Here is a 22,151-nt window from a genome sequence, read left to right as displayed (position 1 = left end):
CACTGCTGCACACTAAGCTGGAATTGGGAGCAGGCACCTGTCAAAATCAGGTACCCCCTCCCCCCCCAAAAGGTGCCAAATGTGGCAGCGGAGGGGGGGGAGAGTGGAGCTTCCCCTTCTGGGTGGAGCTTCGCTTTAAAGCCCTGCCAAGAATAATTATAACTTATCCATCACTCGACAGCCACTTCAATGTGTGTGACGTTTCAAATGGGTCGTTGGCTGTAGATTGACTATTCCTTGTGAGTGGAGATCACTAATGCTAGTTGTCCTGAAAGTGAGAACAATACCGAGGAGGAGTGTGCCACACTGCTACCACATAACACAACTTCTTTGATCTGATACTGTGATCTGTCCAGGTCTTGGCAGTTAATTCATTTTGACCAATCTGCTATACAACACACAAGAAACTACCCTTTTCTGGTAATGTATTGCACACTCATGCATTAACATGTGCATTTCTGTGTGAGTTACGACACCAAAAAATTATTTGGCAGGGAGGGTAGAGGTGGTGGCTTTTTACAGGTGAGGTAATTCTGCTATTGACACTTATTAAACTTCCCCCAATGTTCCCCATCTTTTGCTGTCAAGCTAAATACAGGGAAGGTGCATGTGATGTACCTGAGCTCTTTCAGGCCCTGTCTGTTTGAAGAGGTCCATCTGGAATGGATACTAGGTTTGCCTTCCTGGGGAAGCTTGTAAAGAAAGCAATTTAAAGCTGTTCCTGAGCATTGTGTGCAAGGATGGAAGTCACAGGTAAAGCTGGTAGATTCTCCTGAAGATACTAGTGATGATTGCTAAGAGAATACTAACACTGGAGTGTTAGCATTGGAAAGGGCTTCCTTATCTGACTGTACAGTGCCAGTGTTCTACCTCTCCCATAGCTCCCAACTTTCCTGATTTCAAGGGACTGTCCCTGATTTGGATCAATGTCCCTCTGTCCCTCATTCCTCCTCATTTGTCCCTCATTTTGGTCTGATCTATAAAGATGTATATAAATTGCACTTGTTATCTAGCAAAAAGTGTTTTCCAGCGCTAAACCTTTCATCTGAGTTCTAAATTGCTGCATTTGTAAATTCCAACAGCCAATATAAAGGAATAGTAGTGGTAAAAAAAAAGCACTTGTTGGTTTAACCAATCTTATTTTTGGACAATTCTCCTTTAAGAGGGGGTGGCAAAGGGTGTGTCCTATGCCTGCATACTTTTGCTGATAGGTGTCCCTCATTGCCATCTCAAAAAGTTGGGAGGTATCACCTCTCCCTGTCCTGTGAGTAAACCTGTTATTTTTATTTTATTTTTTATCTGAAAGTGACTGATGCCCTTCTTTCTTTGACCGTTTTCATAATAAATTCCATGACTCTCCCCAAGACACTGAATGTCAGCTTGTAGGCGTGGCCCAAGCTTGCTGCACGCAGAGGAAGAGAACTCACACAGTGACTGATTGATGCAGCAAAGTATATTGATGTAGCAATGTTGAGAGAGAACAAACTATGCTGACACTTCCACCTTGGACCTGAACATTTACAATGAACCAGACAGGGAGTATGATGCACACTGGAGACACCTGACAGCAACTAGCAGGGGAAGCAACAATAAAGTGTTAGAATGGCAAACGGGGCCCCAAAACAGGAAGGCTACTAATGGTACACAGTAACACTCCCTGCTTTGTCCCTCCTCCACAGAAACCGAACCCTATGCTACTCTGACTGTCCCTAGCAAGTGGGAGATCTGTTTATTTTCTGTCAGATCAACAGAGGAAGTCAGGCTGGTCCAAAGGCACAGCTTCTATAGGAGATGGATACCATTCCAAGGGAACCTCCTATATGGGAGAAATATCCATGACATTTACATCCTCCAAGTCTGGGGTAGGACTGCTGAACACACAGTGCCTTAGATTTAGATGGAGGCATTTTCTGTCACCTTTGGGGCCCTCAGACACCAACAGATAGTTATGGGCTCCAGCTAGCTTGGGTTCTTCACTAACACCCAGTCCCGTTTACCTCACTGAGACCTGCCAGTATCCATAAGCTAAGGCCAAGTTGACAAAGTAATGAGCCTAGCCTAGTGTCATGAGCGACTCCTCTACCCTAGGCAACGAGTAGGAGTCTCAGTGGGTAAAGGCTTTAAACTTATGGTAGTCTACACAGAAGCACAGACTGCTATTCTTTTTGCGCATCAGGACAATGGGAGTGGCACCATGGACTAGGGCCCTCCTTAATCAGTCCACTCTTCAGCAAATTGTGGATCAAGTCCTTGACCTCCTGGCAGAGAGCAGGAGTGATATGCCAATATCTCTACTGAAAAGGGGGTGTATACCTTGTATAGATAGGGTGGTCTATGGCTTTGGTGCAACCATATTCTTCAGAACTAGCCGCAAAGACTAACAGGTGCTCTTCTGGTCCAAAAATTGTTGGTACTGCTCAACATCTAGGGAAGTTATGGATGCCTTCAGCAGGTCAAAGATAGCTTTGACTGCTGGCTGGGCCCCTGTGATACAGTGCTTGGGTACCACATAGAGAACTGCAAGGGTCATGCGGTTAAAAAAGTTGTACAGGGGCAGTCCCCATGTTGATCAGCTGAACCTACTGTAATGAACCATCAGGGCACATCAGTGCAGTCTCATCATTGCAGCTTCATCAGTACCCATTAGTGCAGCCTCAACAGTGCCCATTATTATTATACAGGATTTATATAGCACCAACCGTTTGTGCATCGCTTGTACACATCTGTGCAGACTCATCAGCACACATCAGTGAAGAAGAAATATTACTTATTTGCAGAAATTTATAATAGAAACTAAGAAAAACATGTTGTTTTCTGTCTTTTTTAATTTATTTAGCGAAAAATAAAAATCCCGGTACTGAATAAATGCTACCAAAACAAACCTCTATCTGTATCAAAAAATTATAATAATTTAATTTATGCACAGTGTTGCATGACAAAGCAATTGTCATTTAAAATGTGCTTCAAAGATCCTCCCCTAATGCCCCTTTACACTGTTTATCAACCTTTTCCCACCGCTCCCTCCTCTGCAGCTGATCACAATACTTTAAGGGACAGAAAAGTATGTGACCTGCTCTCCTGTGACTTTGCTACAGGTAACTGCTAGGCCCAAGCACTGTCATATGACCAGGGGAGTGGTGCCGCTGTTCTTATGGATAACAATTACAGTAATTTAAGCACCTGTTGGGAAGGAGGAAGGAGTGGGTAAGTAGATCTGTAATGCCGCGTACACATGATCGGAAATTCTAACAGCAAAAGTCCGATGTGAGCTTTTGAGCAGAAATTCCGACCGAGTGTATGCTCCATCAGACTTTTGCGGTTGGAATTTCTGCCAGCAAAAAAATTGAGAGCTGGTTCTCAATTTTTAAGATGAAAAAAAAAAATCAGATCGGAAATTCCGATTGTCTGTAGAAATTCCGACACACACAATTCCTACGCATGCTCGGAAACAATTCGACGCATGCTCGGAAGCATTGAACTTAATTTTCTCGGCTCGTCGTAGTGTTGTACATCACCGCGTTCTAGACGGATGAAAGTTCACAGAACTTTTGTGTGACCGTGTGTATGCAAGCCAAGCTTGAGCGGTATTCCGTCGGGAAAATCATCCAGGGTTTTTTCAGATGGAAAATCCGATCGTGTGTACGCGGCATTAGGCAAATTCTGTATATTAATCTTGTTCTTAGCAGAGGCATCCATGCACCACCCTCAGCTTTCAGTAACAATTGTTATAGTCTAATGTATTGAGTCTAATGATATCTGTGCTAATGATGATTATGATATAACAAATTTGATTCTAAAAACAAGGTACTGTTACCTATCTGGCGAATTTCATCTAGAATTGCCAATAAATTAGGATGAGGATGATCTTTTAACAGTGCGCAGAGACATTCCCAGAGTCCGATCACGGCTTCTCTTCCCTGTTCCAGAATATCCTGTAACAAAATGCTGGAGAAGGTGCTTGCATCTTGTATAATTGGCATGTATTTCTGAAAAAACAAAAATGTATTAATTTTAAATCTGAAATTATAAAAATTACATAGATGATAATTATCATAAACATAAATAACATTTTATGTGCATAATTATTTATGATTAACAATCCTTCAATAAGTTTTAGTTTGAACACTTAAAATGGAGCTCAAGAACTCAAGATTTGTGATTTTGGGGGGAACATCTACAAATGTTAAATGTGTGTAAATCAGTACCACAAAAATGTAATTTTTAACCTGAAATTCATTCTGCTTAATAGCTTGGATTTAAATAGAGGAGCACCTGGTAAAAAAGTTATTCTCACTTGATGGGCGTTTAGAAATATTCAATGCTAATAAAGTCATGACAAATTGCACTAAGGGACCTATGTTAAGGTGCGATAAAGACTGCCATCTCCTGATGGCACAATTTGGTACAAGAGGAATCAGAGGGTCCTAGAGCTTACAATCTAAAAAGGGAGGGTCAATTGATACAAAGGGTAATAGCTGTGGGGGATAAGCTGATGGAGGAAGTAAAACAGTGTTAGTTAGAAGCAGGATAGGCTTCTTTAAAGAGAAGAGTTTTCAGGGATCATCTAAATATGGATAGATTAGGGGACAGTCTGACAGATTGTGGTAGGGAGTTCCAAAGGATGGGAGAAGCTCTGGAGAAATCCTGGGGGAGAGCATGGGAGGAGGTGACAAGGGAGCTAGAGAGCAGGAGGTCTTGGGAGGACCGAAGAGAGCGGCATTTTTGTTATTATGGGACTAGGTTAGTGATGTAGCTGGGGGCCGAGTTGTGGATGGTTTTGTAAATTATTGTTAGAACTTTGAATTTTATTTGTTGGGTGAGTGGGAGCCAGTGGAGGGATTGGCAAAGAGGGGTCGAGGACACTGAATGGTTGGTAAGGTGGATGAGTCTTGCAGCGGCATTCATGATGGGCTGAAGGGGGGATAGTCTATTTTTGCATGATATCAAAATGCATGGGCTGCCCTGTGCGCGTAGCCTGAAAATACATAAAAAAATATGTAGCACTGACCCCGTAGGGTTGACATCTTAGGCCTCTCTCTGGTTACAGGCAGCTGAGTACTAAGGGTTCCCACTTGGTTGCTATGGGTTTCCACTTTGGTTACTAGGGGTTTCCAATTGTCCCACCCTTACTCCCGCTTGCTCGTTACTCAATGACCAGTGTTTTTTTGTATTTTATTTTGGAACTTGGATGGAAGAAGGGATTAGTGGGATACCCCAACTTGAACTATTCACAAGGTATAAGGACAGCTCTCACTTGACCTCACCAAATTACTTGTGGAAGCAGTCACACTGCTTTAACCATACAGCCACATGTATTGGGTGATTAAGACTTCTTGCTCTCACTAGCAGCAGACTCGATGCACTAGATTATCTTCAGGATACTCTATAGCATCCCCTTTTCCTGACACCCATCCACTAATTCTTTTAGCTGAGGGGGGTGGCCCTCACTCTACAGGCCTCCAAAGACACAGATCTGTACTCACAGCAGGCAGAATCAGATCCTTCCTGCTGTCTTCCTTGCAGTCAGCTCTGCAGGACCTCTGGGTTCAGCTTATCTCATTTTTTATAGGCTCTTGGGTCGACCACCCAAGGCCGCATGACCACCTCCATGGAGGAGAGGGCAGCCGCCCCTCCCTCCTGGACTCTGTTCCCCGGCTCAACTAACTCTGAGCACATGTGTCCCAGGCTTTAAATACAGTATCCCAGCATGCAATGTACCACTTCTTCTCTGCCAATTGCCAGGACAATAATAAAGCCTGTGCACTCACTTGGCTATACCTACCTGTTGGACTTTTTGCCAACAAACTTCAAAATCAGCAAGTTTTCAAATTAGTCCTTTTTCGGTTTCATCGGACAAAAAGTTCGGTCTGCAAACGGACAAACTTTTTCGGCAACAAGGAGCTGCGGTGGCTCAACGCGATTGGCACTGCGCTGACAAGCCATTCACCTCTGCAGCTAGGGGTTCGGATCCCGGTCTCGGCTACATGTGAATTGAGTTTGGTGGTCTCAGCCCGGCTGAGACCACCACACTTACAAGCACTCAAAATTGGGTTAACATGCACGCACTTTGACCATGCGGTCTCTAAAAAAGATAGGCGAAGGACTAACGGGGCTGGTTGAGCGGGCAATTCCTCTCACTTCCCGTATAGGGAGTCCCTCTGCCCCGTTGGGCTTCAAAGCGGAGCAGGTAGGGCGGGCTGTGTGGGAGGACCCCCTCACACACCCGCCATTGCCACCCGGGGCATGGAGAAAGGTGGCAGATTGCCTCTGGGGGAGGCCTGCCTACTCCCAACTCCTGCAGTCCGGCCCCTCTCTCGAGTACACGCACAAAATACACTTGAAAAAAAAAAAAAACCTAGTCCGACCGTGTGTACAGCAAGCCATCGGACTTTTGTACAAAGTGCAAATACGCATGCTCAGAACCAATGTTAAAATCAACCAACAATAGCAGAAGTTAACCAAAGGGTGGAGGTAAAGAGCAGAAAAGAGCAGAAAAACCATGTGATGTTGGGAAAGTTTTAGAAAAGTTTGCAGAAAAGTCCGAGCGTGTGTATGCTATGGGTGATCCCGGACAACTCCCTTCGGACAAAAATCCAAGGGAAAGTTTGTTTGATGTCCGACCGTGTGTACAAGGCTTTAGGCTTACAAAGACTTTTAACCAACTTTCATGCACCAGAGATCACTTTAATCTGGACCTTCAAACAGCAGTTTGAGAATTAGGAACATTTAGGTATGTACCTCTATTTCCATTGTTACCTTTTGCTGACATACAGTGCAGATAATTTTGGAAACATTGTTATCCTACCTCTACATTTAAGACATCCTGAGATTTTAGTTCACTAAGGACAGAATGAGGGTTCAAGTTCTCCAGAATGTAGATCAGATCATCTCTGTAATACTCGTATATCATCCTCAGTGATGAATCAGTATATGTAGACAGCTGACAGGAGAATCTCCTGTTGTCATCTAGGGAAAGACAAAAAAAATGGTTTGAGGATTGAACATATGCCCAAAAAATCAATCATGACTATGCATCTCTTCCTTCTAGTTTGTTTGTCCTTTGTAACTCTAGGCTGGCCATACCTTAAAGGGGTTGTTAAGGTCTGTCTTTTATTTTCTAAATAGGTTCCTTTAAGCCAGTGCATTGTTGGTTCACTTATTTTTTCCTTCGATTTCCCTTCTAAATGTTTTTTTTCTTTGTCTGAATTTCTCACTTCCTGTTTCTCCTCAGTAAACTTGCCACCATCATCTGAGCGGTGGTTAGTCAGCCAGAACAGCTTACTAAACAGCTTACTGAGGAGGAACAGAAAGTGAGAAATTCAGACAAAGAAAACAAAAAAAAAACACATTTAGAAGAGAAATCGTAGGAAAAGATAACAATACACTAGCTTAAAGGAACCTATTTAAAAAATAAAATAAGAACCTTTACCACCCCTTCAAAGCCTAACTCTTGGCAATTTTTTTTACCCCATGCAGTGAGGCTGCGCCCACCGGAGTTAAAGGAACCAGTCTTGCGCTGTAAGGCCCCTTTCACAGGGACGGCTGTTCTGCCGCAGTTAAAAGCATGTTTATTTTCTGTGAAATTCAAGACTACAGGCACAGCGAACAGCTGCATTTGTACAGTGCGATTAGCTGCGTTTACATGCGGTTGCGTTTAGCTTTGGCACAATATTGAACGGGAAACTGACTTGTATCCCCGCCAATACCAGGCACTGTGTTTGGTATGAATCATAAGGGGAAACAACCCTCCGTTCCGGCACCAACCATCACGAAGACGTCAGTGGCTGCATGCAAGGTGATTATCTCCTAAACCAAGGGTCTCCAAACTTTTAAAACAAAGGGCCAGTTCATTGTCCTTTAGACTTTAGGAGGGCCGGATTGTGACCAGCAGGGGCAAAAAATGTTGGCATCAGTGAGATTAAATATGGCCTTAGGATTGGTGGTCAATAGGAGGGGTAGTGCCCCTATTAGTAGGAGGAATAATATCCCATCATTGGTATCAGTGGAAGAAACAGAGCCCCATTGTTGGTCTCAATGGGAGTAATAGTGCCTCATATCAGTGGAAGGAAAAGTGCCCCAAGGGCCAGATAGAAGCTAGCAAAGGGCCACATCTGGCCCTCGGGCCACAGTTTGGAGACCCCTGGGTTAGAGGTATAGTGCCCAATCATTGGTATCATAAGGAGGACTAGTGCCCTATTATTAGTGTCAGTGGGAGAAATGGTGCTCCATTATTGGTGTTCGATGGTAGATTAGTGCCTTGTATCAGTGGGAGGATTAGTGCCCCAAGAGCCGGATAAAAGCCAGCAAAGGGCCGCATCCGGCCCCCGGGCCGCAGTTTGGAGACCCCTGTCCTAAACCGTACAGGTTTATAAGATATTATTTTTACCTACAGGTAAGCCGTATTATACGCTTACCTATAGGTAAAAATGTGCAAAAGGGGTATACAACCGCTTTAAGTGCAATTTTTACTGAACCTTTATGTTTCATACACCGTCACACTAATTTTGTGGGACATAAAAAATTGGAATTAACACATTTTTTTTCTCTAGGGTGTCTGTTTTCAGAAAATGAAAAATGTTTGGTGGTTTTACATAAACATCAGGATTAAAATAAAAATTTTAAATGTGAAAAAACAGCTCTGGCAGCAAAAGGGTTAGGTGATTTGTCAATGCTGGTCTATTTTCTACCTAAGGTTGCTCCCTTGTCTGGTAAAAAAATACAAACCTTCTGCCTTTATTTCTTTTAACAACATTGGCAACATGTCCACTTTTTACTGGCTAGGTAGCCATCTTAATTTTACTGAAGGCAACATTGAGTTTAAAATAAATAATTATGTTTTCCAAAAAGATAAGGCACATTTGTTATTTGCCATAAAGATTGGATTTTTTTGTCATTTGTTTACCAGGACTAATAGCTCTTTCCTGGCATCTCTTCATCTTTTCCGTTGATGTAATTAAATTTTCAGCGAGGATCAGTCCATCACAATGTACACCTAGACAGAATGACAACATTAACATTACTTTTTAAACCAAATTTATTTATTTTGCCTATAACACAATCCAAAGCCACATAAAGTTTGATCAAAGGTAATCTATGTCCCCACTTCCACCATTGTCCACTATAGCCTGCCCCACCTTGTATGCCCTGTACACCCTACTAATCCAGTGGGTTCTCATACTGGTGTGAATGCTATACCCCTCATAAAATGTTTGATATGCACAGTTCCAGAAATGGACATATTCAACTGATAACAATAAAAGACTATGGGGTAGATTCAGGTAGGGAGCACGTATTTGTGTGTGGGCGTAACGTATCCTATTTACGCTACAACTTTGACAGGCAAGTGCAGTATTCACAAAGCAAAGTTGCGGCGGCGTAGCGTAAATAGGCCTGCGTAAGACCACCTAATTCAAATGTGGAAGATGTGGGCGTGTTTTATGTTAATTTATTGTGACCCCACGTAAATGACGCTTTTTCCGAACGGCGCATGCGCCGTCCGTGAAAGTATCCCAGTGCGCATGCTCCAAATGAACCCGCAAAAAGCCAATGCTTTCGACGTAAACGTAAATTACGCCCAGCCCTATTCGCGAACGACTTATGCAAACGACGTAATCGATGGAAAATTCAACGCTGGCCCGACGTCCATACTTAACATTGGCTGTGCCTCATATTGCAGGGGTAACTTTACGCCGGAAAAAGCCTTACGTAAACGGCGTATCTGTACTGCGACGGCCAGGCGTACGTTCGTGAATAGGCATATCTAGCTGATTTACATATTCTAGGCGTAAATCAGCGTACACGCCCCTAGCGGCCAGCGTAAATATGCAGTTAAGATACGACAGTGTAGGAGACTTATGCTGGTCGTATCTTAGACAAATTCTGGCGTATCTGATTCTTTGAATCAGGCGCCAAGATACGACGCCTCACACTCAGAGATACGACGGCGTATCTGGAGATACGCCGTCGTATCTCCTACCTGAATCTGGCCCTATGTATTTACACAAATAATGTGCTTAATGTGTATGTGAAATTAATAAAATTATAAGATCAAATTGACAGCAGCACTCACAACATTGTACACAGCAACGTCCAAAAACATAATGAAAAAAATGTGTTGCGCTGTCTAGTAAATTGAATTGAAAACGTAAGCACAGATCTGAATGAATTAAATAAATTACACCATATATTATACAAAATTATAATTACAAGTTCTTATCTTTATTCAGCAGTTCCGACACTTGATGTAGGGCGTCTGATTACATTCTACTGTTCTCGTGTGTGGAAATAGTTTTTAATTGATCTATTGTAGCAGTCATTGATAAAGGATGAGAATGGTGATGTGTGTGTCTAGGGGGGGGGGGAGCATCATTGAAGGACCCGGCCTTGGGGCGGAAAAGGGAGTAAATCCGGGCCTGGGCACAAGTTCTTATCCTCAATCAGCAGTTCCGACACCTGATGTAGGGCATCTGATTACATTGTAGGAACTGCTGAATAAAGATAAGAATCCGGGTCCAGGCCCGGGTTTACTCCCTTTGCCACCCCAAGGCCATGTCCTTCAATGCCGCCCCCCCCCCCCCCCCCCCAGACACACACACCACCATTCTCATCCTTTATCAATGACCGCTACAATAGATCAATTAAAAACATATTTCCACACACGAGAACACTGAAAATAACTGGCTTTAATTGTACAGACTGAAAATACTCTGTAATGCAGAAAATGCCTTTTAAAGATTATAGCGGTAAGAAACTCCCTAAACATTTTTAGTTTTAACTTTTCTTTTGGCAAACTCATCGATAATATCTTCGTAGGACAAAGTATTTAAAAGTTCTGACTCAATGGCAAGTAAAGCTAAACTGTTCAGTCTTTGTCGTACGATTCTCGGCGGGTTTTCAGGCATGCTTGTTAGATAAAAGACGTGCGACCGTACAGAAAAAACCTCTATGCCCATGAATGCAGCCTCTGTGCCCACTAATTGCAGCCTCTGTGCTCATGAATAAAGCCTCTGTGCGCACTAATTGCAGCCTCTGCGCCCATGAATGCAGCCTCTGTGCCCACTAATTGCAGCCTCTGTGCTCATGAATGCAGCCTCTGTGCCCACTAATTGCAGCCTCTGTGCCCATGAATGCAGCCTCTGTGCCCGTGAATACAGCCTCTGTGCCGACTAATTGCAGCCTCTGTGACCATGAATGCAGCCTCTGTGCCCGTGAATGCAGCCTCTGTGCCCACTAATTGCAGCCTCTGTGCCCATTAATGCAGCCTCTGTGCCCACTGATTGCAGCCTCACCATTTCCTGGATAACACGCATCGCTCCCCTCCCTCTGTCCCCCGACACTCGGATGTCACAGAGCTGGGTCCGTTTTAGCCTTGAGGAGCCAGAACTGCAGAGTCTTTCTAACTAGGATGCTGATCCCACTAGCATACATTAAATAGGTGACGTGATAGTGCAGACCCACCAAAGATTTTTTAAGACAAATTGTTTTTAGATCCTTGGAGATGCATTTCCTGCAAATATGTGGATTATGCTTCTGAAGGAAATGGAACACCAAGGAATGTTTAACAGCTGAGTTCAGGCCCCTGACATTCCAGGAAATCACTGTAAATTGAGGCATCTGGGAATAAAATAAAATAAATTGATGCAAAGAGCAGGCTCGCAGGAGCAACAGCCCAGTCCCCAATGTATGGAGGACAAGATCAGAGTATCCAAGCACACTTCGTAATGCTACATACAGTACCTGAGGTAGGAACACAATCTTATATCAACAACATAAACATAGCGATAAAACAAAGCACCTTTAAAACAAAAAAACTAAAACCCACAATATATCGCACAACCCCCCCCCCCCCCCAACCCAACAACCTCAAAATTTCCCTTACTTAAAGTGTAACTCCACTTTTGTTGAGAAAAAAACATTCCCCTCTGGGTGATCTATGTACATTACAAGGATTATAACAACCTTTGTTGCAGATTCCTACTTTTTGTTATTCTGAAGAAATCCATATGTGTTTGTCTGTGCCTCTGTACCGAGTGGGTCTAATTGGAGTTGTTTTATAATTAATTGTCAGGTGTGCAGCTGCAGGGCACAAATGAGGAAATCTGCTGGGCCTGCATCCCTTTAGACATGCTCCTATTGAAAGTATCTCTCCAAAAATGACAACATTGTTGCAGGAGATACCTGAAATCTGACTTGTATCCTACGCAGACTTCTGGGAGAATTTGTGAGCCAATCACACAAGCAGGAAATTAAGTTTCTGGGGAGTGGTCAGTACACATTCTGTGTACAGAACAACTCCACGTAGCCATATTGCAGTGCATTCTCAGAAAATGAAAGTGGCTGCAGATTGAAAAAAAGTAAAGGTAATTTTTAATAACATTCAATTACGATACGATTAGTGTCTCAATTATATGTGCTATATTATTTTTTCTTTATCTGCTATTTTTTCCCCACGAAAGTGGGGTTACCCTTTAAATCTCCAACCATAGTACACCCAGTGATAGGAGGCATGGACCAGTGGGTATAGTCTTGTGGTGGAGTTAGACCGACAGCTTGGAGAGAATGAATCCGCCTCTATAATAGCTCTAAATAATAACAAAAGGGCCTCTCTTGAAAGAGAAGTAGTAAAAAAAAACAGGAAAAGAGTCCTATACAGTATATGGATATATGCTTTGACACAGTGTGTCGGTGTGAGCAGGTTAATATTCCCAATAGAAACAATGACCAAGAAGTAGCACCATCAACATTTGTATACGATCGTGCAGTTCCTAGGAAGGCCACTAGAGTCAGCAGCCAAGTTACAAGGCATGGGAGGGCATAAGCAAGAAGGAAGCAGCAGTTTATGGCAGAGAACAAAACACTTTCCCATGGATTGGTCCTATGTAGTACTTCACAGAGGAGAATGCCAGGGGTAAGCGGCTGTAATTAAAGGGCAGGCAATATAGCAGGAACCTCTATAATCCAGGGGAGATTCAAAATTGTCAGAAAATCACCTGGATTAGCCAGGGGCACTTAACTTAAGTATGTTGTATGAAAAAAAAGAGAAGAGTGGGCACAACAGGTGCATATCAATGAACACACAGGCTTCATTCAAACCGATATCACAGTAGATAGGTAGGGCTGCTGGTAATAAAAGATCCATAGCCAGCAGCAAAGGCAGAAGGCACGGTGGCTAAAGCATTCTCCCATCCCTCAGCGATGTGGAGGCAACGATTCCAGTCAGGTGAATGCATCACAGGGAGAAGTGAAGAATCAGGCAGCTTCGCCATCTTGAATCCGCAATTGTTCCGGAAACAGAACACTGTAGCCACGTGTGTGGAAAGTCGCTTTAACTTGATTGAATGAGCGTCTTCATTTCTGTGTTTCCACTGAGTAATCCAGGGAAATTAGTAGTTTGGTTTTCTGAAATGCAAGATCTCCTTACACTCTAGCCACTCATAGAGCCTCATCTCTGTCTCGGAAGTTAAGGAATTTCAGAATAAAGGTGCGGGTTGGTGCCCTGGGAGGTCCGAGTATGGGTGAGATACGATGGGCTCTCTCCACAGCACAGAAGGGAGAAAACGAGGCTGCAGGCAGGAGGATGCGCAGTAGATTTTTAGCAAACTTCACAGGGTGGGGACCCTCAACACTCTCTGCCAGGCCCACAATGCAGAGATTATTCCTTCTGTTATGATTCTCAGCATCCTCTGCCTTATATTCCAAGGCACAATTTTTTGTTTGCAGGGAGCGCAGGGCTGAAGAATGCTCAGCCGCAGTGTTCTCAGGATGGCCTATGTGTTGCTCGGCCGAGTTGAGCCGAAACCTCACCATATCCTGGCTGATAAAGACCCACTTTTAGCTGCACAGCCTCCACCTTGGATGTCAGGATAGTCAGAGAAGCCTGGCAGTTTGCTATGGCTGCCAGCATGTCAGCCAAGCCCAGGTGTTCTGAGGTGGACTGCTCACCATCTGGGACACCATGTTGGCAAAAGAGCATGCCCGTGTCACCATGTGGGCACAGGAGGCCGAATCAGCTTCCTCTGGCAGAGAAGGGAAATTTAGCTTTTTACCCCATTCTTTTGCACCCCCGGAGGAGCGGCAGCACACTAGGGTGCCAACGGTTGACTGGCAGGGAGGAAGAGGCACGGATACAGGAGATTAGCCTGAAAGTTCACACAGGTCCTGTTAAACCCCTTCTTTTCTCAAAGATACCAAAGATACTACCAGGTTACTGGAGAGTATCAACATTCAATGTGATTATATACTAGCTACTGCTGATGTAGCTTCCTTATACATCTGCATACGTCACCATCTAGGTATTGAGGCTTTTCAAAATTTTCTATCTTGGAATAATTCACTGCCTCAAGTTTAGTGTAATTTCATTGTGGATTTACTGGATTTCACCACTAAACACAATTACTTTTGGTTTGATGGCTGATTTTATTTACAACAAAGGAGAGTGGCGATGGGGGCAAAATTTGCTCCTAGCCAATCTTGTTATGGCCAAATGGGAGGAGGATGTCGTTTATGCCCAGACCAGACCCAATCTGGTACTTTGGGCTAGATAAATAGATGACATCCTCCTTCTGTGGGATGGCAGTCTAGAATCCCTTGACCATTTTTTTGCACAGTTCAACACCAATAATAGAGGAATTTATTTATCGTACAAATCTAGCAGTGATAGAATTAATTTCCATTGCACATTTAGGCACATTTGCTTTATTGTTGATATGGGACATTTTCCATATGTGCTGAGGGTATTTAATGCAATAGATATTATGGTTTAATCACACTGTGACTTTGTTTATTTTTATATGTAATTTTTTTTATATGAATGTTATGAGTACCCATTACAGACATTCTTACATGAGTGTTATGAGTACCCACCATTTATATCCATGTCCCTTTGACGTTTAAAGTATAAAAGGTTCATATGATATCATTTTGCACTGAGCACTATGTAGTACAAATAGGGCATTTGTTTTACTTGTGAGGTTCACAATATGATTTATGGAGGTGCCCTTTAGATATGGCCGCCATATATTCTAGTTTAATACATTAGCACTGCACATATATATTTTTTTACATTTTCAACACACATTTGTCCTTTTGTGGTGCTGGCTGCTTTTTATCCACATTGGGACATTAGCAAGGTATATTTATATGTTATATATATTAGTTATTTGGTGTCCAGTTATCTTAATTTGCAGTTGCCACAACTATAATTTCCTATTCCCAATATATTGTAAATCCGTGGATATAGATGTATATTATTGACAAATTCAGTTGGGTATTTGAGAACATAAAACATTATAGAGTTGGCTGTGTAGGAGAGATCTCTCAGTATACAATCTACCTGCTGTGACTCAAGCACCATGGAAGCGGGCAGCTTTGGTTTACCACAACATGACTTCCTCTGAGGGGTGTGCATGCAACATTTGGTCTCTCAACCATATCTCTAAGCAAACTCTGCAGCGAGGTGAGAAGACAGTGCTGTTACCAAAGAGAAGCTGCATCATGGCAATAGCCAATAATCCCTTATTACAGAATCCTATGTACTATCAGACATTTCTACTTGACAGATATGGAAAGTGGGGGAATTAACGTTGCCTACTTCTGCCTCTAAAAATAACACAAAACAGTTGAGCTCTGAATGCTATTGCAGTAAGTCTTAGAGTTTGAGACAATAAAAAGGAAATATGTTAAAAGAATTCACATAACCAGGATAAACAGGATGTGATAGAGACTCAGATGTTTGGATTTTCCCAGTACTCAGGCATCCAAACATCCAATCAAAGAGAAAAAGCGTTGGCACCATAATGTCTCAAAAATAAAACATATACACTTTTATTAAATCCATTCAATAAAAGGAATCAATACCTGTAATTATTTCAGCCTCTTACATAACCTTAGTCATAATAATGTGAAAACCACTTTACCCCATAATTAAAAAGGAGGTCCAGCCTCCTTCAGAAAAAAAATTAAAATCAACAGCTACAAATACTGTAGTTGCTGGCTTAAAATATTAGGTAACTTACCTGTCCAGGAATCCCACGGTGTCTTCACTCCAGCCGATTTTTACATCGGCTTTCGGGAGCTGCCACAGCTATTGCTTGCAACCAACAGCATGAGAAGGAGGAGGGGGGCCAAATATCCGGGTGATCTCACCGTGGCAAGATCACCCGGAAGTAGGAGTGGGTACTTGTCAAAAACAGGCCCCTGCTCCCCCCCCCCCCACAAAAGGTGCCAAATGTGGCACTGAAGGGGGGAAGGAGGCAAATAAGCGGAGCCTCCACTATTGGGTGGTGCCTCCGCTTTAAGATGAATAATGTAGAAATGGGTAAAACATCACCAACCAAATAAGAAATTCCACCTATAAACAAATATGAACAAACATAATATAATATCAGATTGAAACAAACAAACAAAAAATAACCATATAATTAAACAAATTATTAAAATGTATGAAAAAAAAACTAAACATCCAACAAATCAGTTTTCTCCTCCAGCATGCACACTGGATTTCTGGGGACATGTAAGCCTGCAAGGAAATAAGTTGGAATGTCTGTGCTATAGGTATATATCAATACCGCTACTGATGAATTCTTAATTCACAATATTGCTGTTTTTATTTTAAAGGGGTTGTAAAGGTAAAACATTTTTTTCCTAAATAGCTTCCTTTACCTTAGTGCAGTCCTCCTTCACTTACCTCATCCTTCGATTTTGCTTTTAAATGTCCTTATTTCTTCTGAGAAATCCTCACTTCCTGTTCTTCTGTCTGTAACTCCACACAATAATGCAAGGCTTTCTCCCTGGTGTGGAGTGTCGTGCTCGCCCCCTCCCTTGGACTACAGGAGCGCCAGGACGCCCTCTACGTTACAGATAGAGAAAGGAGCTGTGTGTTAATGGGCGTCCTGACTCTCCTGTAGTCCAAGGGAGGGGGCGAGCAAGACACTCCACACCAGGGAGAAAGCCTTGCATTACTGTGTGGAGTTACAGACAGAAGAACAGGAAGTGAGGATTTCTCAGAAGAAATAAGGACATTTAAAAGCAAAATTGAACGATGAGGTAAGTGAAGGAGGACTGCACTAAGGTAAAGGAAGCTAATTAGGAAAACATTTTTTACCTTTTCAACCCCTTTAATTACCTTTAATAAACTGACTTTTTGAGTTCAAGATTTTAGTAAGCTTGAGACTTTTTTTTTAATAACATTCAAGTGAGTGACTCTGCAAAGACACTGGGCCAGATCCACATAGATGTAGAACGGCGCAGCGTATCAGAGATACACTACACCGCCGTACCTTACCTGGCGCATTTTCGAATCCTCAGCGAGTTTGCGCCGTAAGTTACGGCGGCGTAGTGTATTTCTGTCGGCGGATTTGAAATTGGGCGGGTTGGGGGCGGGTTTCATTTAAATGAAGCGCGTCCCCCCGCCAAATGAACTGCGCATGCGTCGTCCCGAAATTTCCCAACATGCATTGCGCAAAATGACGTCGCTAGGACGTAATTTTTTTAACTTAGACGTGAGTTACGTCCATCCCTATTCACGGACAACTTACGCAAAAAAAAAAAAAATTTACGCGGGAACGATGGCCATACTTAACATGGCATGTCTACCTATACCCTGCTAAATACCAGCTTTAACTATACGCCGGAAAAAGCCGACTACAGACGACGTTAGAAAATGCGAAGGCTGCGCGTACGTTCGTGGATCGTCGTAAATCGATAATTTGCATACCCGACACGGAAAACGCCACCCAGCGGACGCCGAAGTATTGCATCTTAGATCCGAAGGCGTACGAAGACGTACACCTGTCGGATCTAACCCAGAAGCCGTCGTATCTTGTTTTGAGGATTCAAAACAACGATACGACGCGGGAAATTTGAAAGTACACCAGCGTATCAGTAGATACGCTGGCGTACTTCGTCTGTGGATCTGGCCCACTCTCTTTGATTATATGAGGTCTCTGAACATTCTTTTTTGTGTGTTTTTGGATTATGGTACCATTTCTGTCTACTATTGCCTTCCACTATTATTCTTCTCTTTCAGTTAATAATGTGAACAATATAACAATATGGTGTGAGCAATATAACAATTCACCAGCACAGAAACCAGCAAGACAGGAAACCTGAGTAACCGTTTCTAACATCTAGACTAACACAAAGTTTTTATGTTGTATACATTTGGAATTATATATGAAAGCACACTATCACCCTAAGGCACCACCACAAAGTGAGGCCACTAACTCAGACTATATGAGTTCCCAACCTGGAATATAAATATATACAATGTACACTGTGAATATATATAGAAATAGCAAAGCTGAGAACAGGCATGCCTTAGACAAACCCCCTTCCTCTCCAACCCGCCTTGCAGCAGCATACCAGACGTTATTCTTAATCAAATGTAATTACTTACTGTAAACTTCTTTCTGTTGCAAACGGCCATTGTGACACTCACTCTTAAAGGATTAGGAGTAAATGGCTAGAATTTTAGAAAGGCTGAAGAAACTCACCATGTTTCCTGGTTGATACACAATAACTGCAAAGTGTAATCTACAAATCTTCCTCATCATTTCCTAATGTGCGACGTCACTGCAAAGAGGAAGCTACACCTCTCATACAGCTAATAGGCAGTCAGGGAGCTGTTATAGCGTATGTAAACCTTAATTATAACCTTTGCTTATGTTATTCCTTTTGGTTTACAGTATAATTAACCACTTACCTATAGGGCCATTTATAACACTTCACTCATATATGTAAACATCAGTGTTTATATGCTAGAAAATTACTTAGAACCCCCAAACATCGTGTACTGTTTTTTTCAGCAGAGACCCTAGAGAATAAAATGGCGATTGTTGCAATTTTTTATGTCACACGGTATTTGCGCAGTGGTTTTCAAATGCAATTTTTGAGGAAAAAATATACTTTAGTGAATAAAAAAAGAAATATAACACAATATATAACCAATTTTTTTGGTAAAATATGAAAGATAATGTTAGGCCATCTAAATAGATATCCATCATGTCATGCTTTAAAATTGCATATGCTCATAGAATGCAGAAAACGTACTGCTATAAAGGTACTACTATAAAGGTACAGTACTTAAAAATCTCCATAGGTGACACTTTAACCACTACAGATCCGCGCTATCGTCAAAAGACTTCTGCAGCGCGGACCTGAAGTGCCATGTGGACGTCTTTAGACATCCTATTGTTTACATTACCCGCGCGCGCCGCTGGGGAGCGCGCAGCGGGTAAACACTGTCCCGGCGCATCGCTGGGAAGCCGATGCGTGTACCTGGCGGCCGCGATGTCCGCCAGGTACACGCGATCGTCGGTAACACAGCAGGGACGTGGAGCTCTGTGTGTAAACACAGAGCTCCACATGCTGTCAGAGGAGAGGAGACCGATCTGTGTCCCTTGTACATAGGGACACAGCATCGGTCACCTCCCCCAGTCACCCCCCTCCCCCCACACAGTTAGAACACACCCAGGGAATACATTTAACCCCTTCCTCACCCCCTAGTGTTAACCCCTTCCCTACCGGTCACATTTATACAGTAATTAGTGCATTTTTATAGCACTGATCGCTGTATAAATGTGAATGGTCCCAAAATTGTGTCAAAAGTGTCCGATATGTCCGCCGCAATATCGCAATATCGCATGCCTGACAAAAAAAAATCGCAGATCGCCGCCATTACTAGTAAAAAATAAAAAATAAAAAATAAATCATAAATCTATCCCCTATTTTGTAGGCGCTATAACTTTTGCGCAAACCAATCAACAAACGCTTATTGCGATTTTTTTTAACAAAAATATGTAGAAGAATACGTATCGGCCTAAACCGAGGAAAAAAATATAAAAAAAAAAAAAATGGGATATTATTATAACAAAAAGTAAAAAATATTGTGTTTTTTTTCAAAATGTTCTGTCTTTTTCTGTTTATAGCGCAAAAAATAAAAATCACAGAGATGATCAAATACCACCAAAAGAAAGCTCAATGTGTGGGGAAAAAATGATAAAAATATAATTTGGGTACAGTGTTGTATGACCGCGCAATTGTCATTCAAAATGCGTCTGAAAGCTGAAATTGGTCTGGACACGAAGGGGGTTTAAGTGCCCAGTAATGAAGTGGTTAAACATTTCTACAGGTTACCAGTTTAGAGTTACAGGGGAGGTCTAATGCTCTAGTGCTAGAATTATTGCTCTCACTCTCACATTCATGGGGATACCTGTGTGGTTTGAACACTGTTTACACATGTAGGCATCACCTACGTATGCGTTCATGAAAAATGTATGTAAACATCCCTTGTGATTGAAATAAGCAGTGACAGGTCCTATTTATGGACCCCACATCTCTCCTCTGCAAGGTGAAGCATTAGATAAAAAAAAAAAAAAACATTGATCTAATGCCCTTGTTTACATTCGGCTGGAACCGGAAGTGACTTCATGTTGTCGATCTGGTCCTCGTAGACCATAGAGATGAGACCATCTTTAATCCACTCATCTCTGTTATCAGCAGCCACAATCGCAGCATCGGTACTCGGGCTTCCTGATCTGCCAGGTAAGCCAGAGAACCACTCGGAAGCAGCGGAAGGGGGGGGGGGGGGGGACGACATCCCTTCCCGCCGCTTCTAAATATGATTCAATGGTGAATCTGCCTTACAGTGATTTTGCCGTTTTTGCACAGGTCAAAAGGTCACCCATGTAAAAAGCAGAAAAATGCATGTAATATGCCCAAAAAGAAGCTCATGTACTTTTTTGAGCTTTAGGCGTTTTGCTTCAGGCTACAAAACGCTTGGATGTGAACAGGGGCCATTTAAATGAATAGGATTTTGTTTGTTGGGCATTTTTGGGTGTTTTTTTCTGGTGTTTTACGAGCTGAAAACACTCAGGTGTGAATGCAGCCTAAGTTCTGCTTCAAACATACAATTGGAAGTGCTTTGTTACATCTACTTAAGTGCAAAAAAAAAAAAAAGTATTGATCATGGGTGTAGTTAGCCCGGGGCACTCAGGGCACATGCCCTGTATCTCTTTTTGGGTGCCACAGTTCCCAACACAGCATGACTATTTGTCAATTTTTTTTCACGTACCCCCACACACATACTGTACACTGACCATAATTTCACAGTGCCTCCCACAGCTGTACATTTACGCATATTCCTGCTTAGAATATGGCCACATTTACATACCTACGGTAGAACTTTAGTGGCATTGACTTGGCAATACTGGAATTCCAGTTGCTGGATCATTGCTGAGAATGGTTACATTCCTGGAATTTCTATTCTAGAGATGTAAACAAAGCACAGGCTGCATGAAGTCATTTTTCTAAGTCAGGCATACTGACTGCCAGGAGAGGAGGGAGGGAAAGGAGAAGGGGCCGGATCTTGCATCCAGGGGGCCAGATTCTTGTAGATCCTGCGGCGGCGTCGCGTAAGCCATTTACACTACGCCGCCACAACTTACAGGAGCAAGTGCCGTATTCCCCAAACACTTGCTCCGTAATTTGCGGCGGCGTAGTGTAATTGGCCCGGCGTATCTTTGCGTAATTCAAAGGGGGCGGCCTGTATTTAAATTAAGCGCACCCCCGTGCCGATCGAACTGCGCATGCGCCAGGCTTAAAATAGCCCAGTGCGCATGCTCCGGTTCTCGACGGAAAACGTCAATGACGCCGACGTGGGCGTCATTGACGTAAAGTCGTATTCGCGGACAACTTAGGAAAACGACGTAACCGACGGAACAAGCCGACGCGGACCCGACGCCATACTTAACATGGCATACGGCCGCCTGGCATAAGGTTACCCCTCATATAGCAGGGGTAACCTTCCGCTTACGGAAACGACATAAGCGACGGCTATGCGACGCTAATTCGTTCGGGAATCGGCGTATCAGGTTCATTTGCATAAACAAATGAGACCTGAACGTAAACGCCACCTAGCGGTCGGCGTTGTATTGCATTTAGGATCCGACGGTGTAAGTGATTTACACCACTCGGATCCTAGCCTAATTCCGGCGTATCTTGTTTTGTGTATACAAAATAATGATACGCCGGCGGGAAATTCGAATTACGCCGGTGTATCAGTAGATGCACCGGCGTAACTCTTCTGAGAATCTGGCCCAGTGTGCCTAGAAAAAAATATCACTGCCACCCCCAGCAGGAGCAGGGACATGAGG

The 22,151-nt window shown here is 42.9% G+C and overlaps 1 protein-coding gene across 1 annotated transcript in view; it reads right to left on the bottom strand.

Annotated features, from left to right (window-relative positions):
* Positions 1–16,365, bottom strand: part of LOC120936217 (NACHT, LRR and PYD domains-containing protein 3-like) — a 102,503-nt gene extending 86,138 nt beyond the window's left edge. Inside the window, 4 exon segments of the mRNA XM_040348410.1 lie at positions 3,815–3,986; positions 6,806–6,966; positions 8,903–8,992; positions 16,014–16,365. Of these exon segments, the coding sequence (XP_040204344.1) occupies positions 3,815–3,986; positions 6,806–6,966; positions 8,903–8,936 (367 nt within the window). The 5' untranslated portion in view covers positions 8,937–8,992; positions 16,014–16,365.
* Positions 16,366–22,151: the final 5,786 nt, after the last annotated feature.

Source organism: Rana temporaria, chromosome 4 (assembly GCF_905171775.1).
Source record: "Rana temporaria chromosome 4, aRanTem1.1, whole genome shotgun sequence".
Classification (NCBI taxonomy): Eukaryota; Metazoa; Chordata; class Amphibia; order Anura; family Ranidae; genus Rana; species Rana temporaria.
The sequence above is the reverse complement of the archived record's forward strand: the minus strand, read 5'-3'. Positions and strand labels throughout refer to the sequence as shown.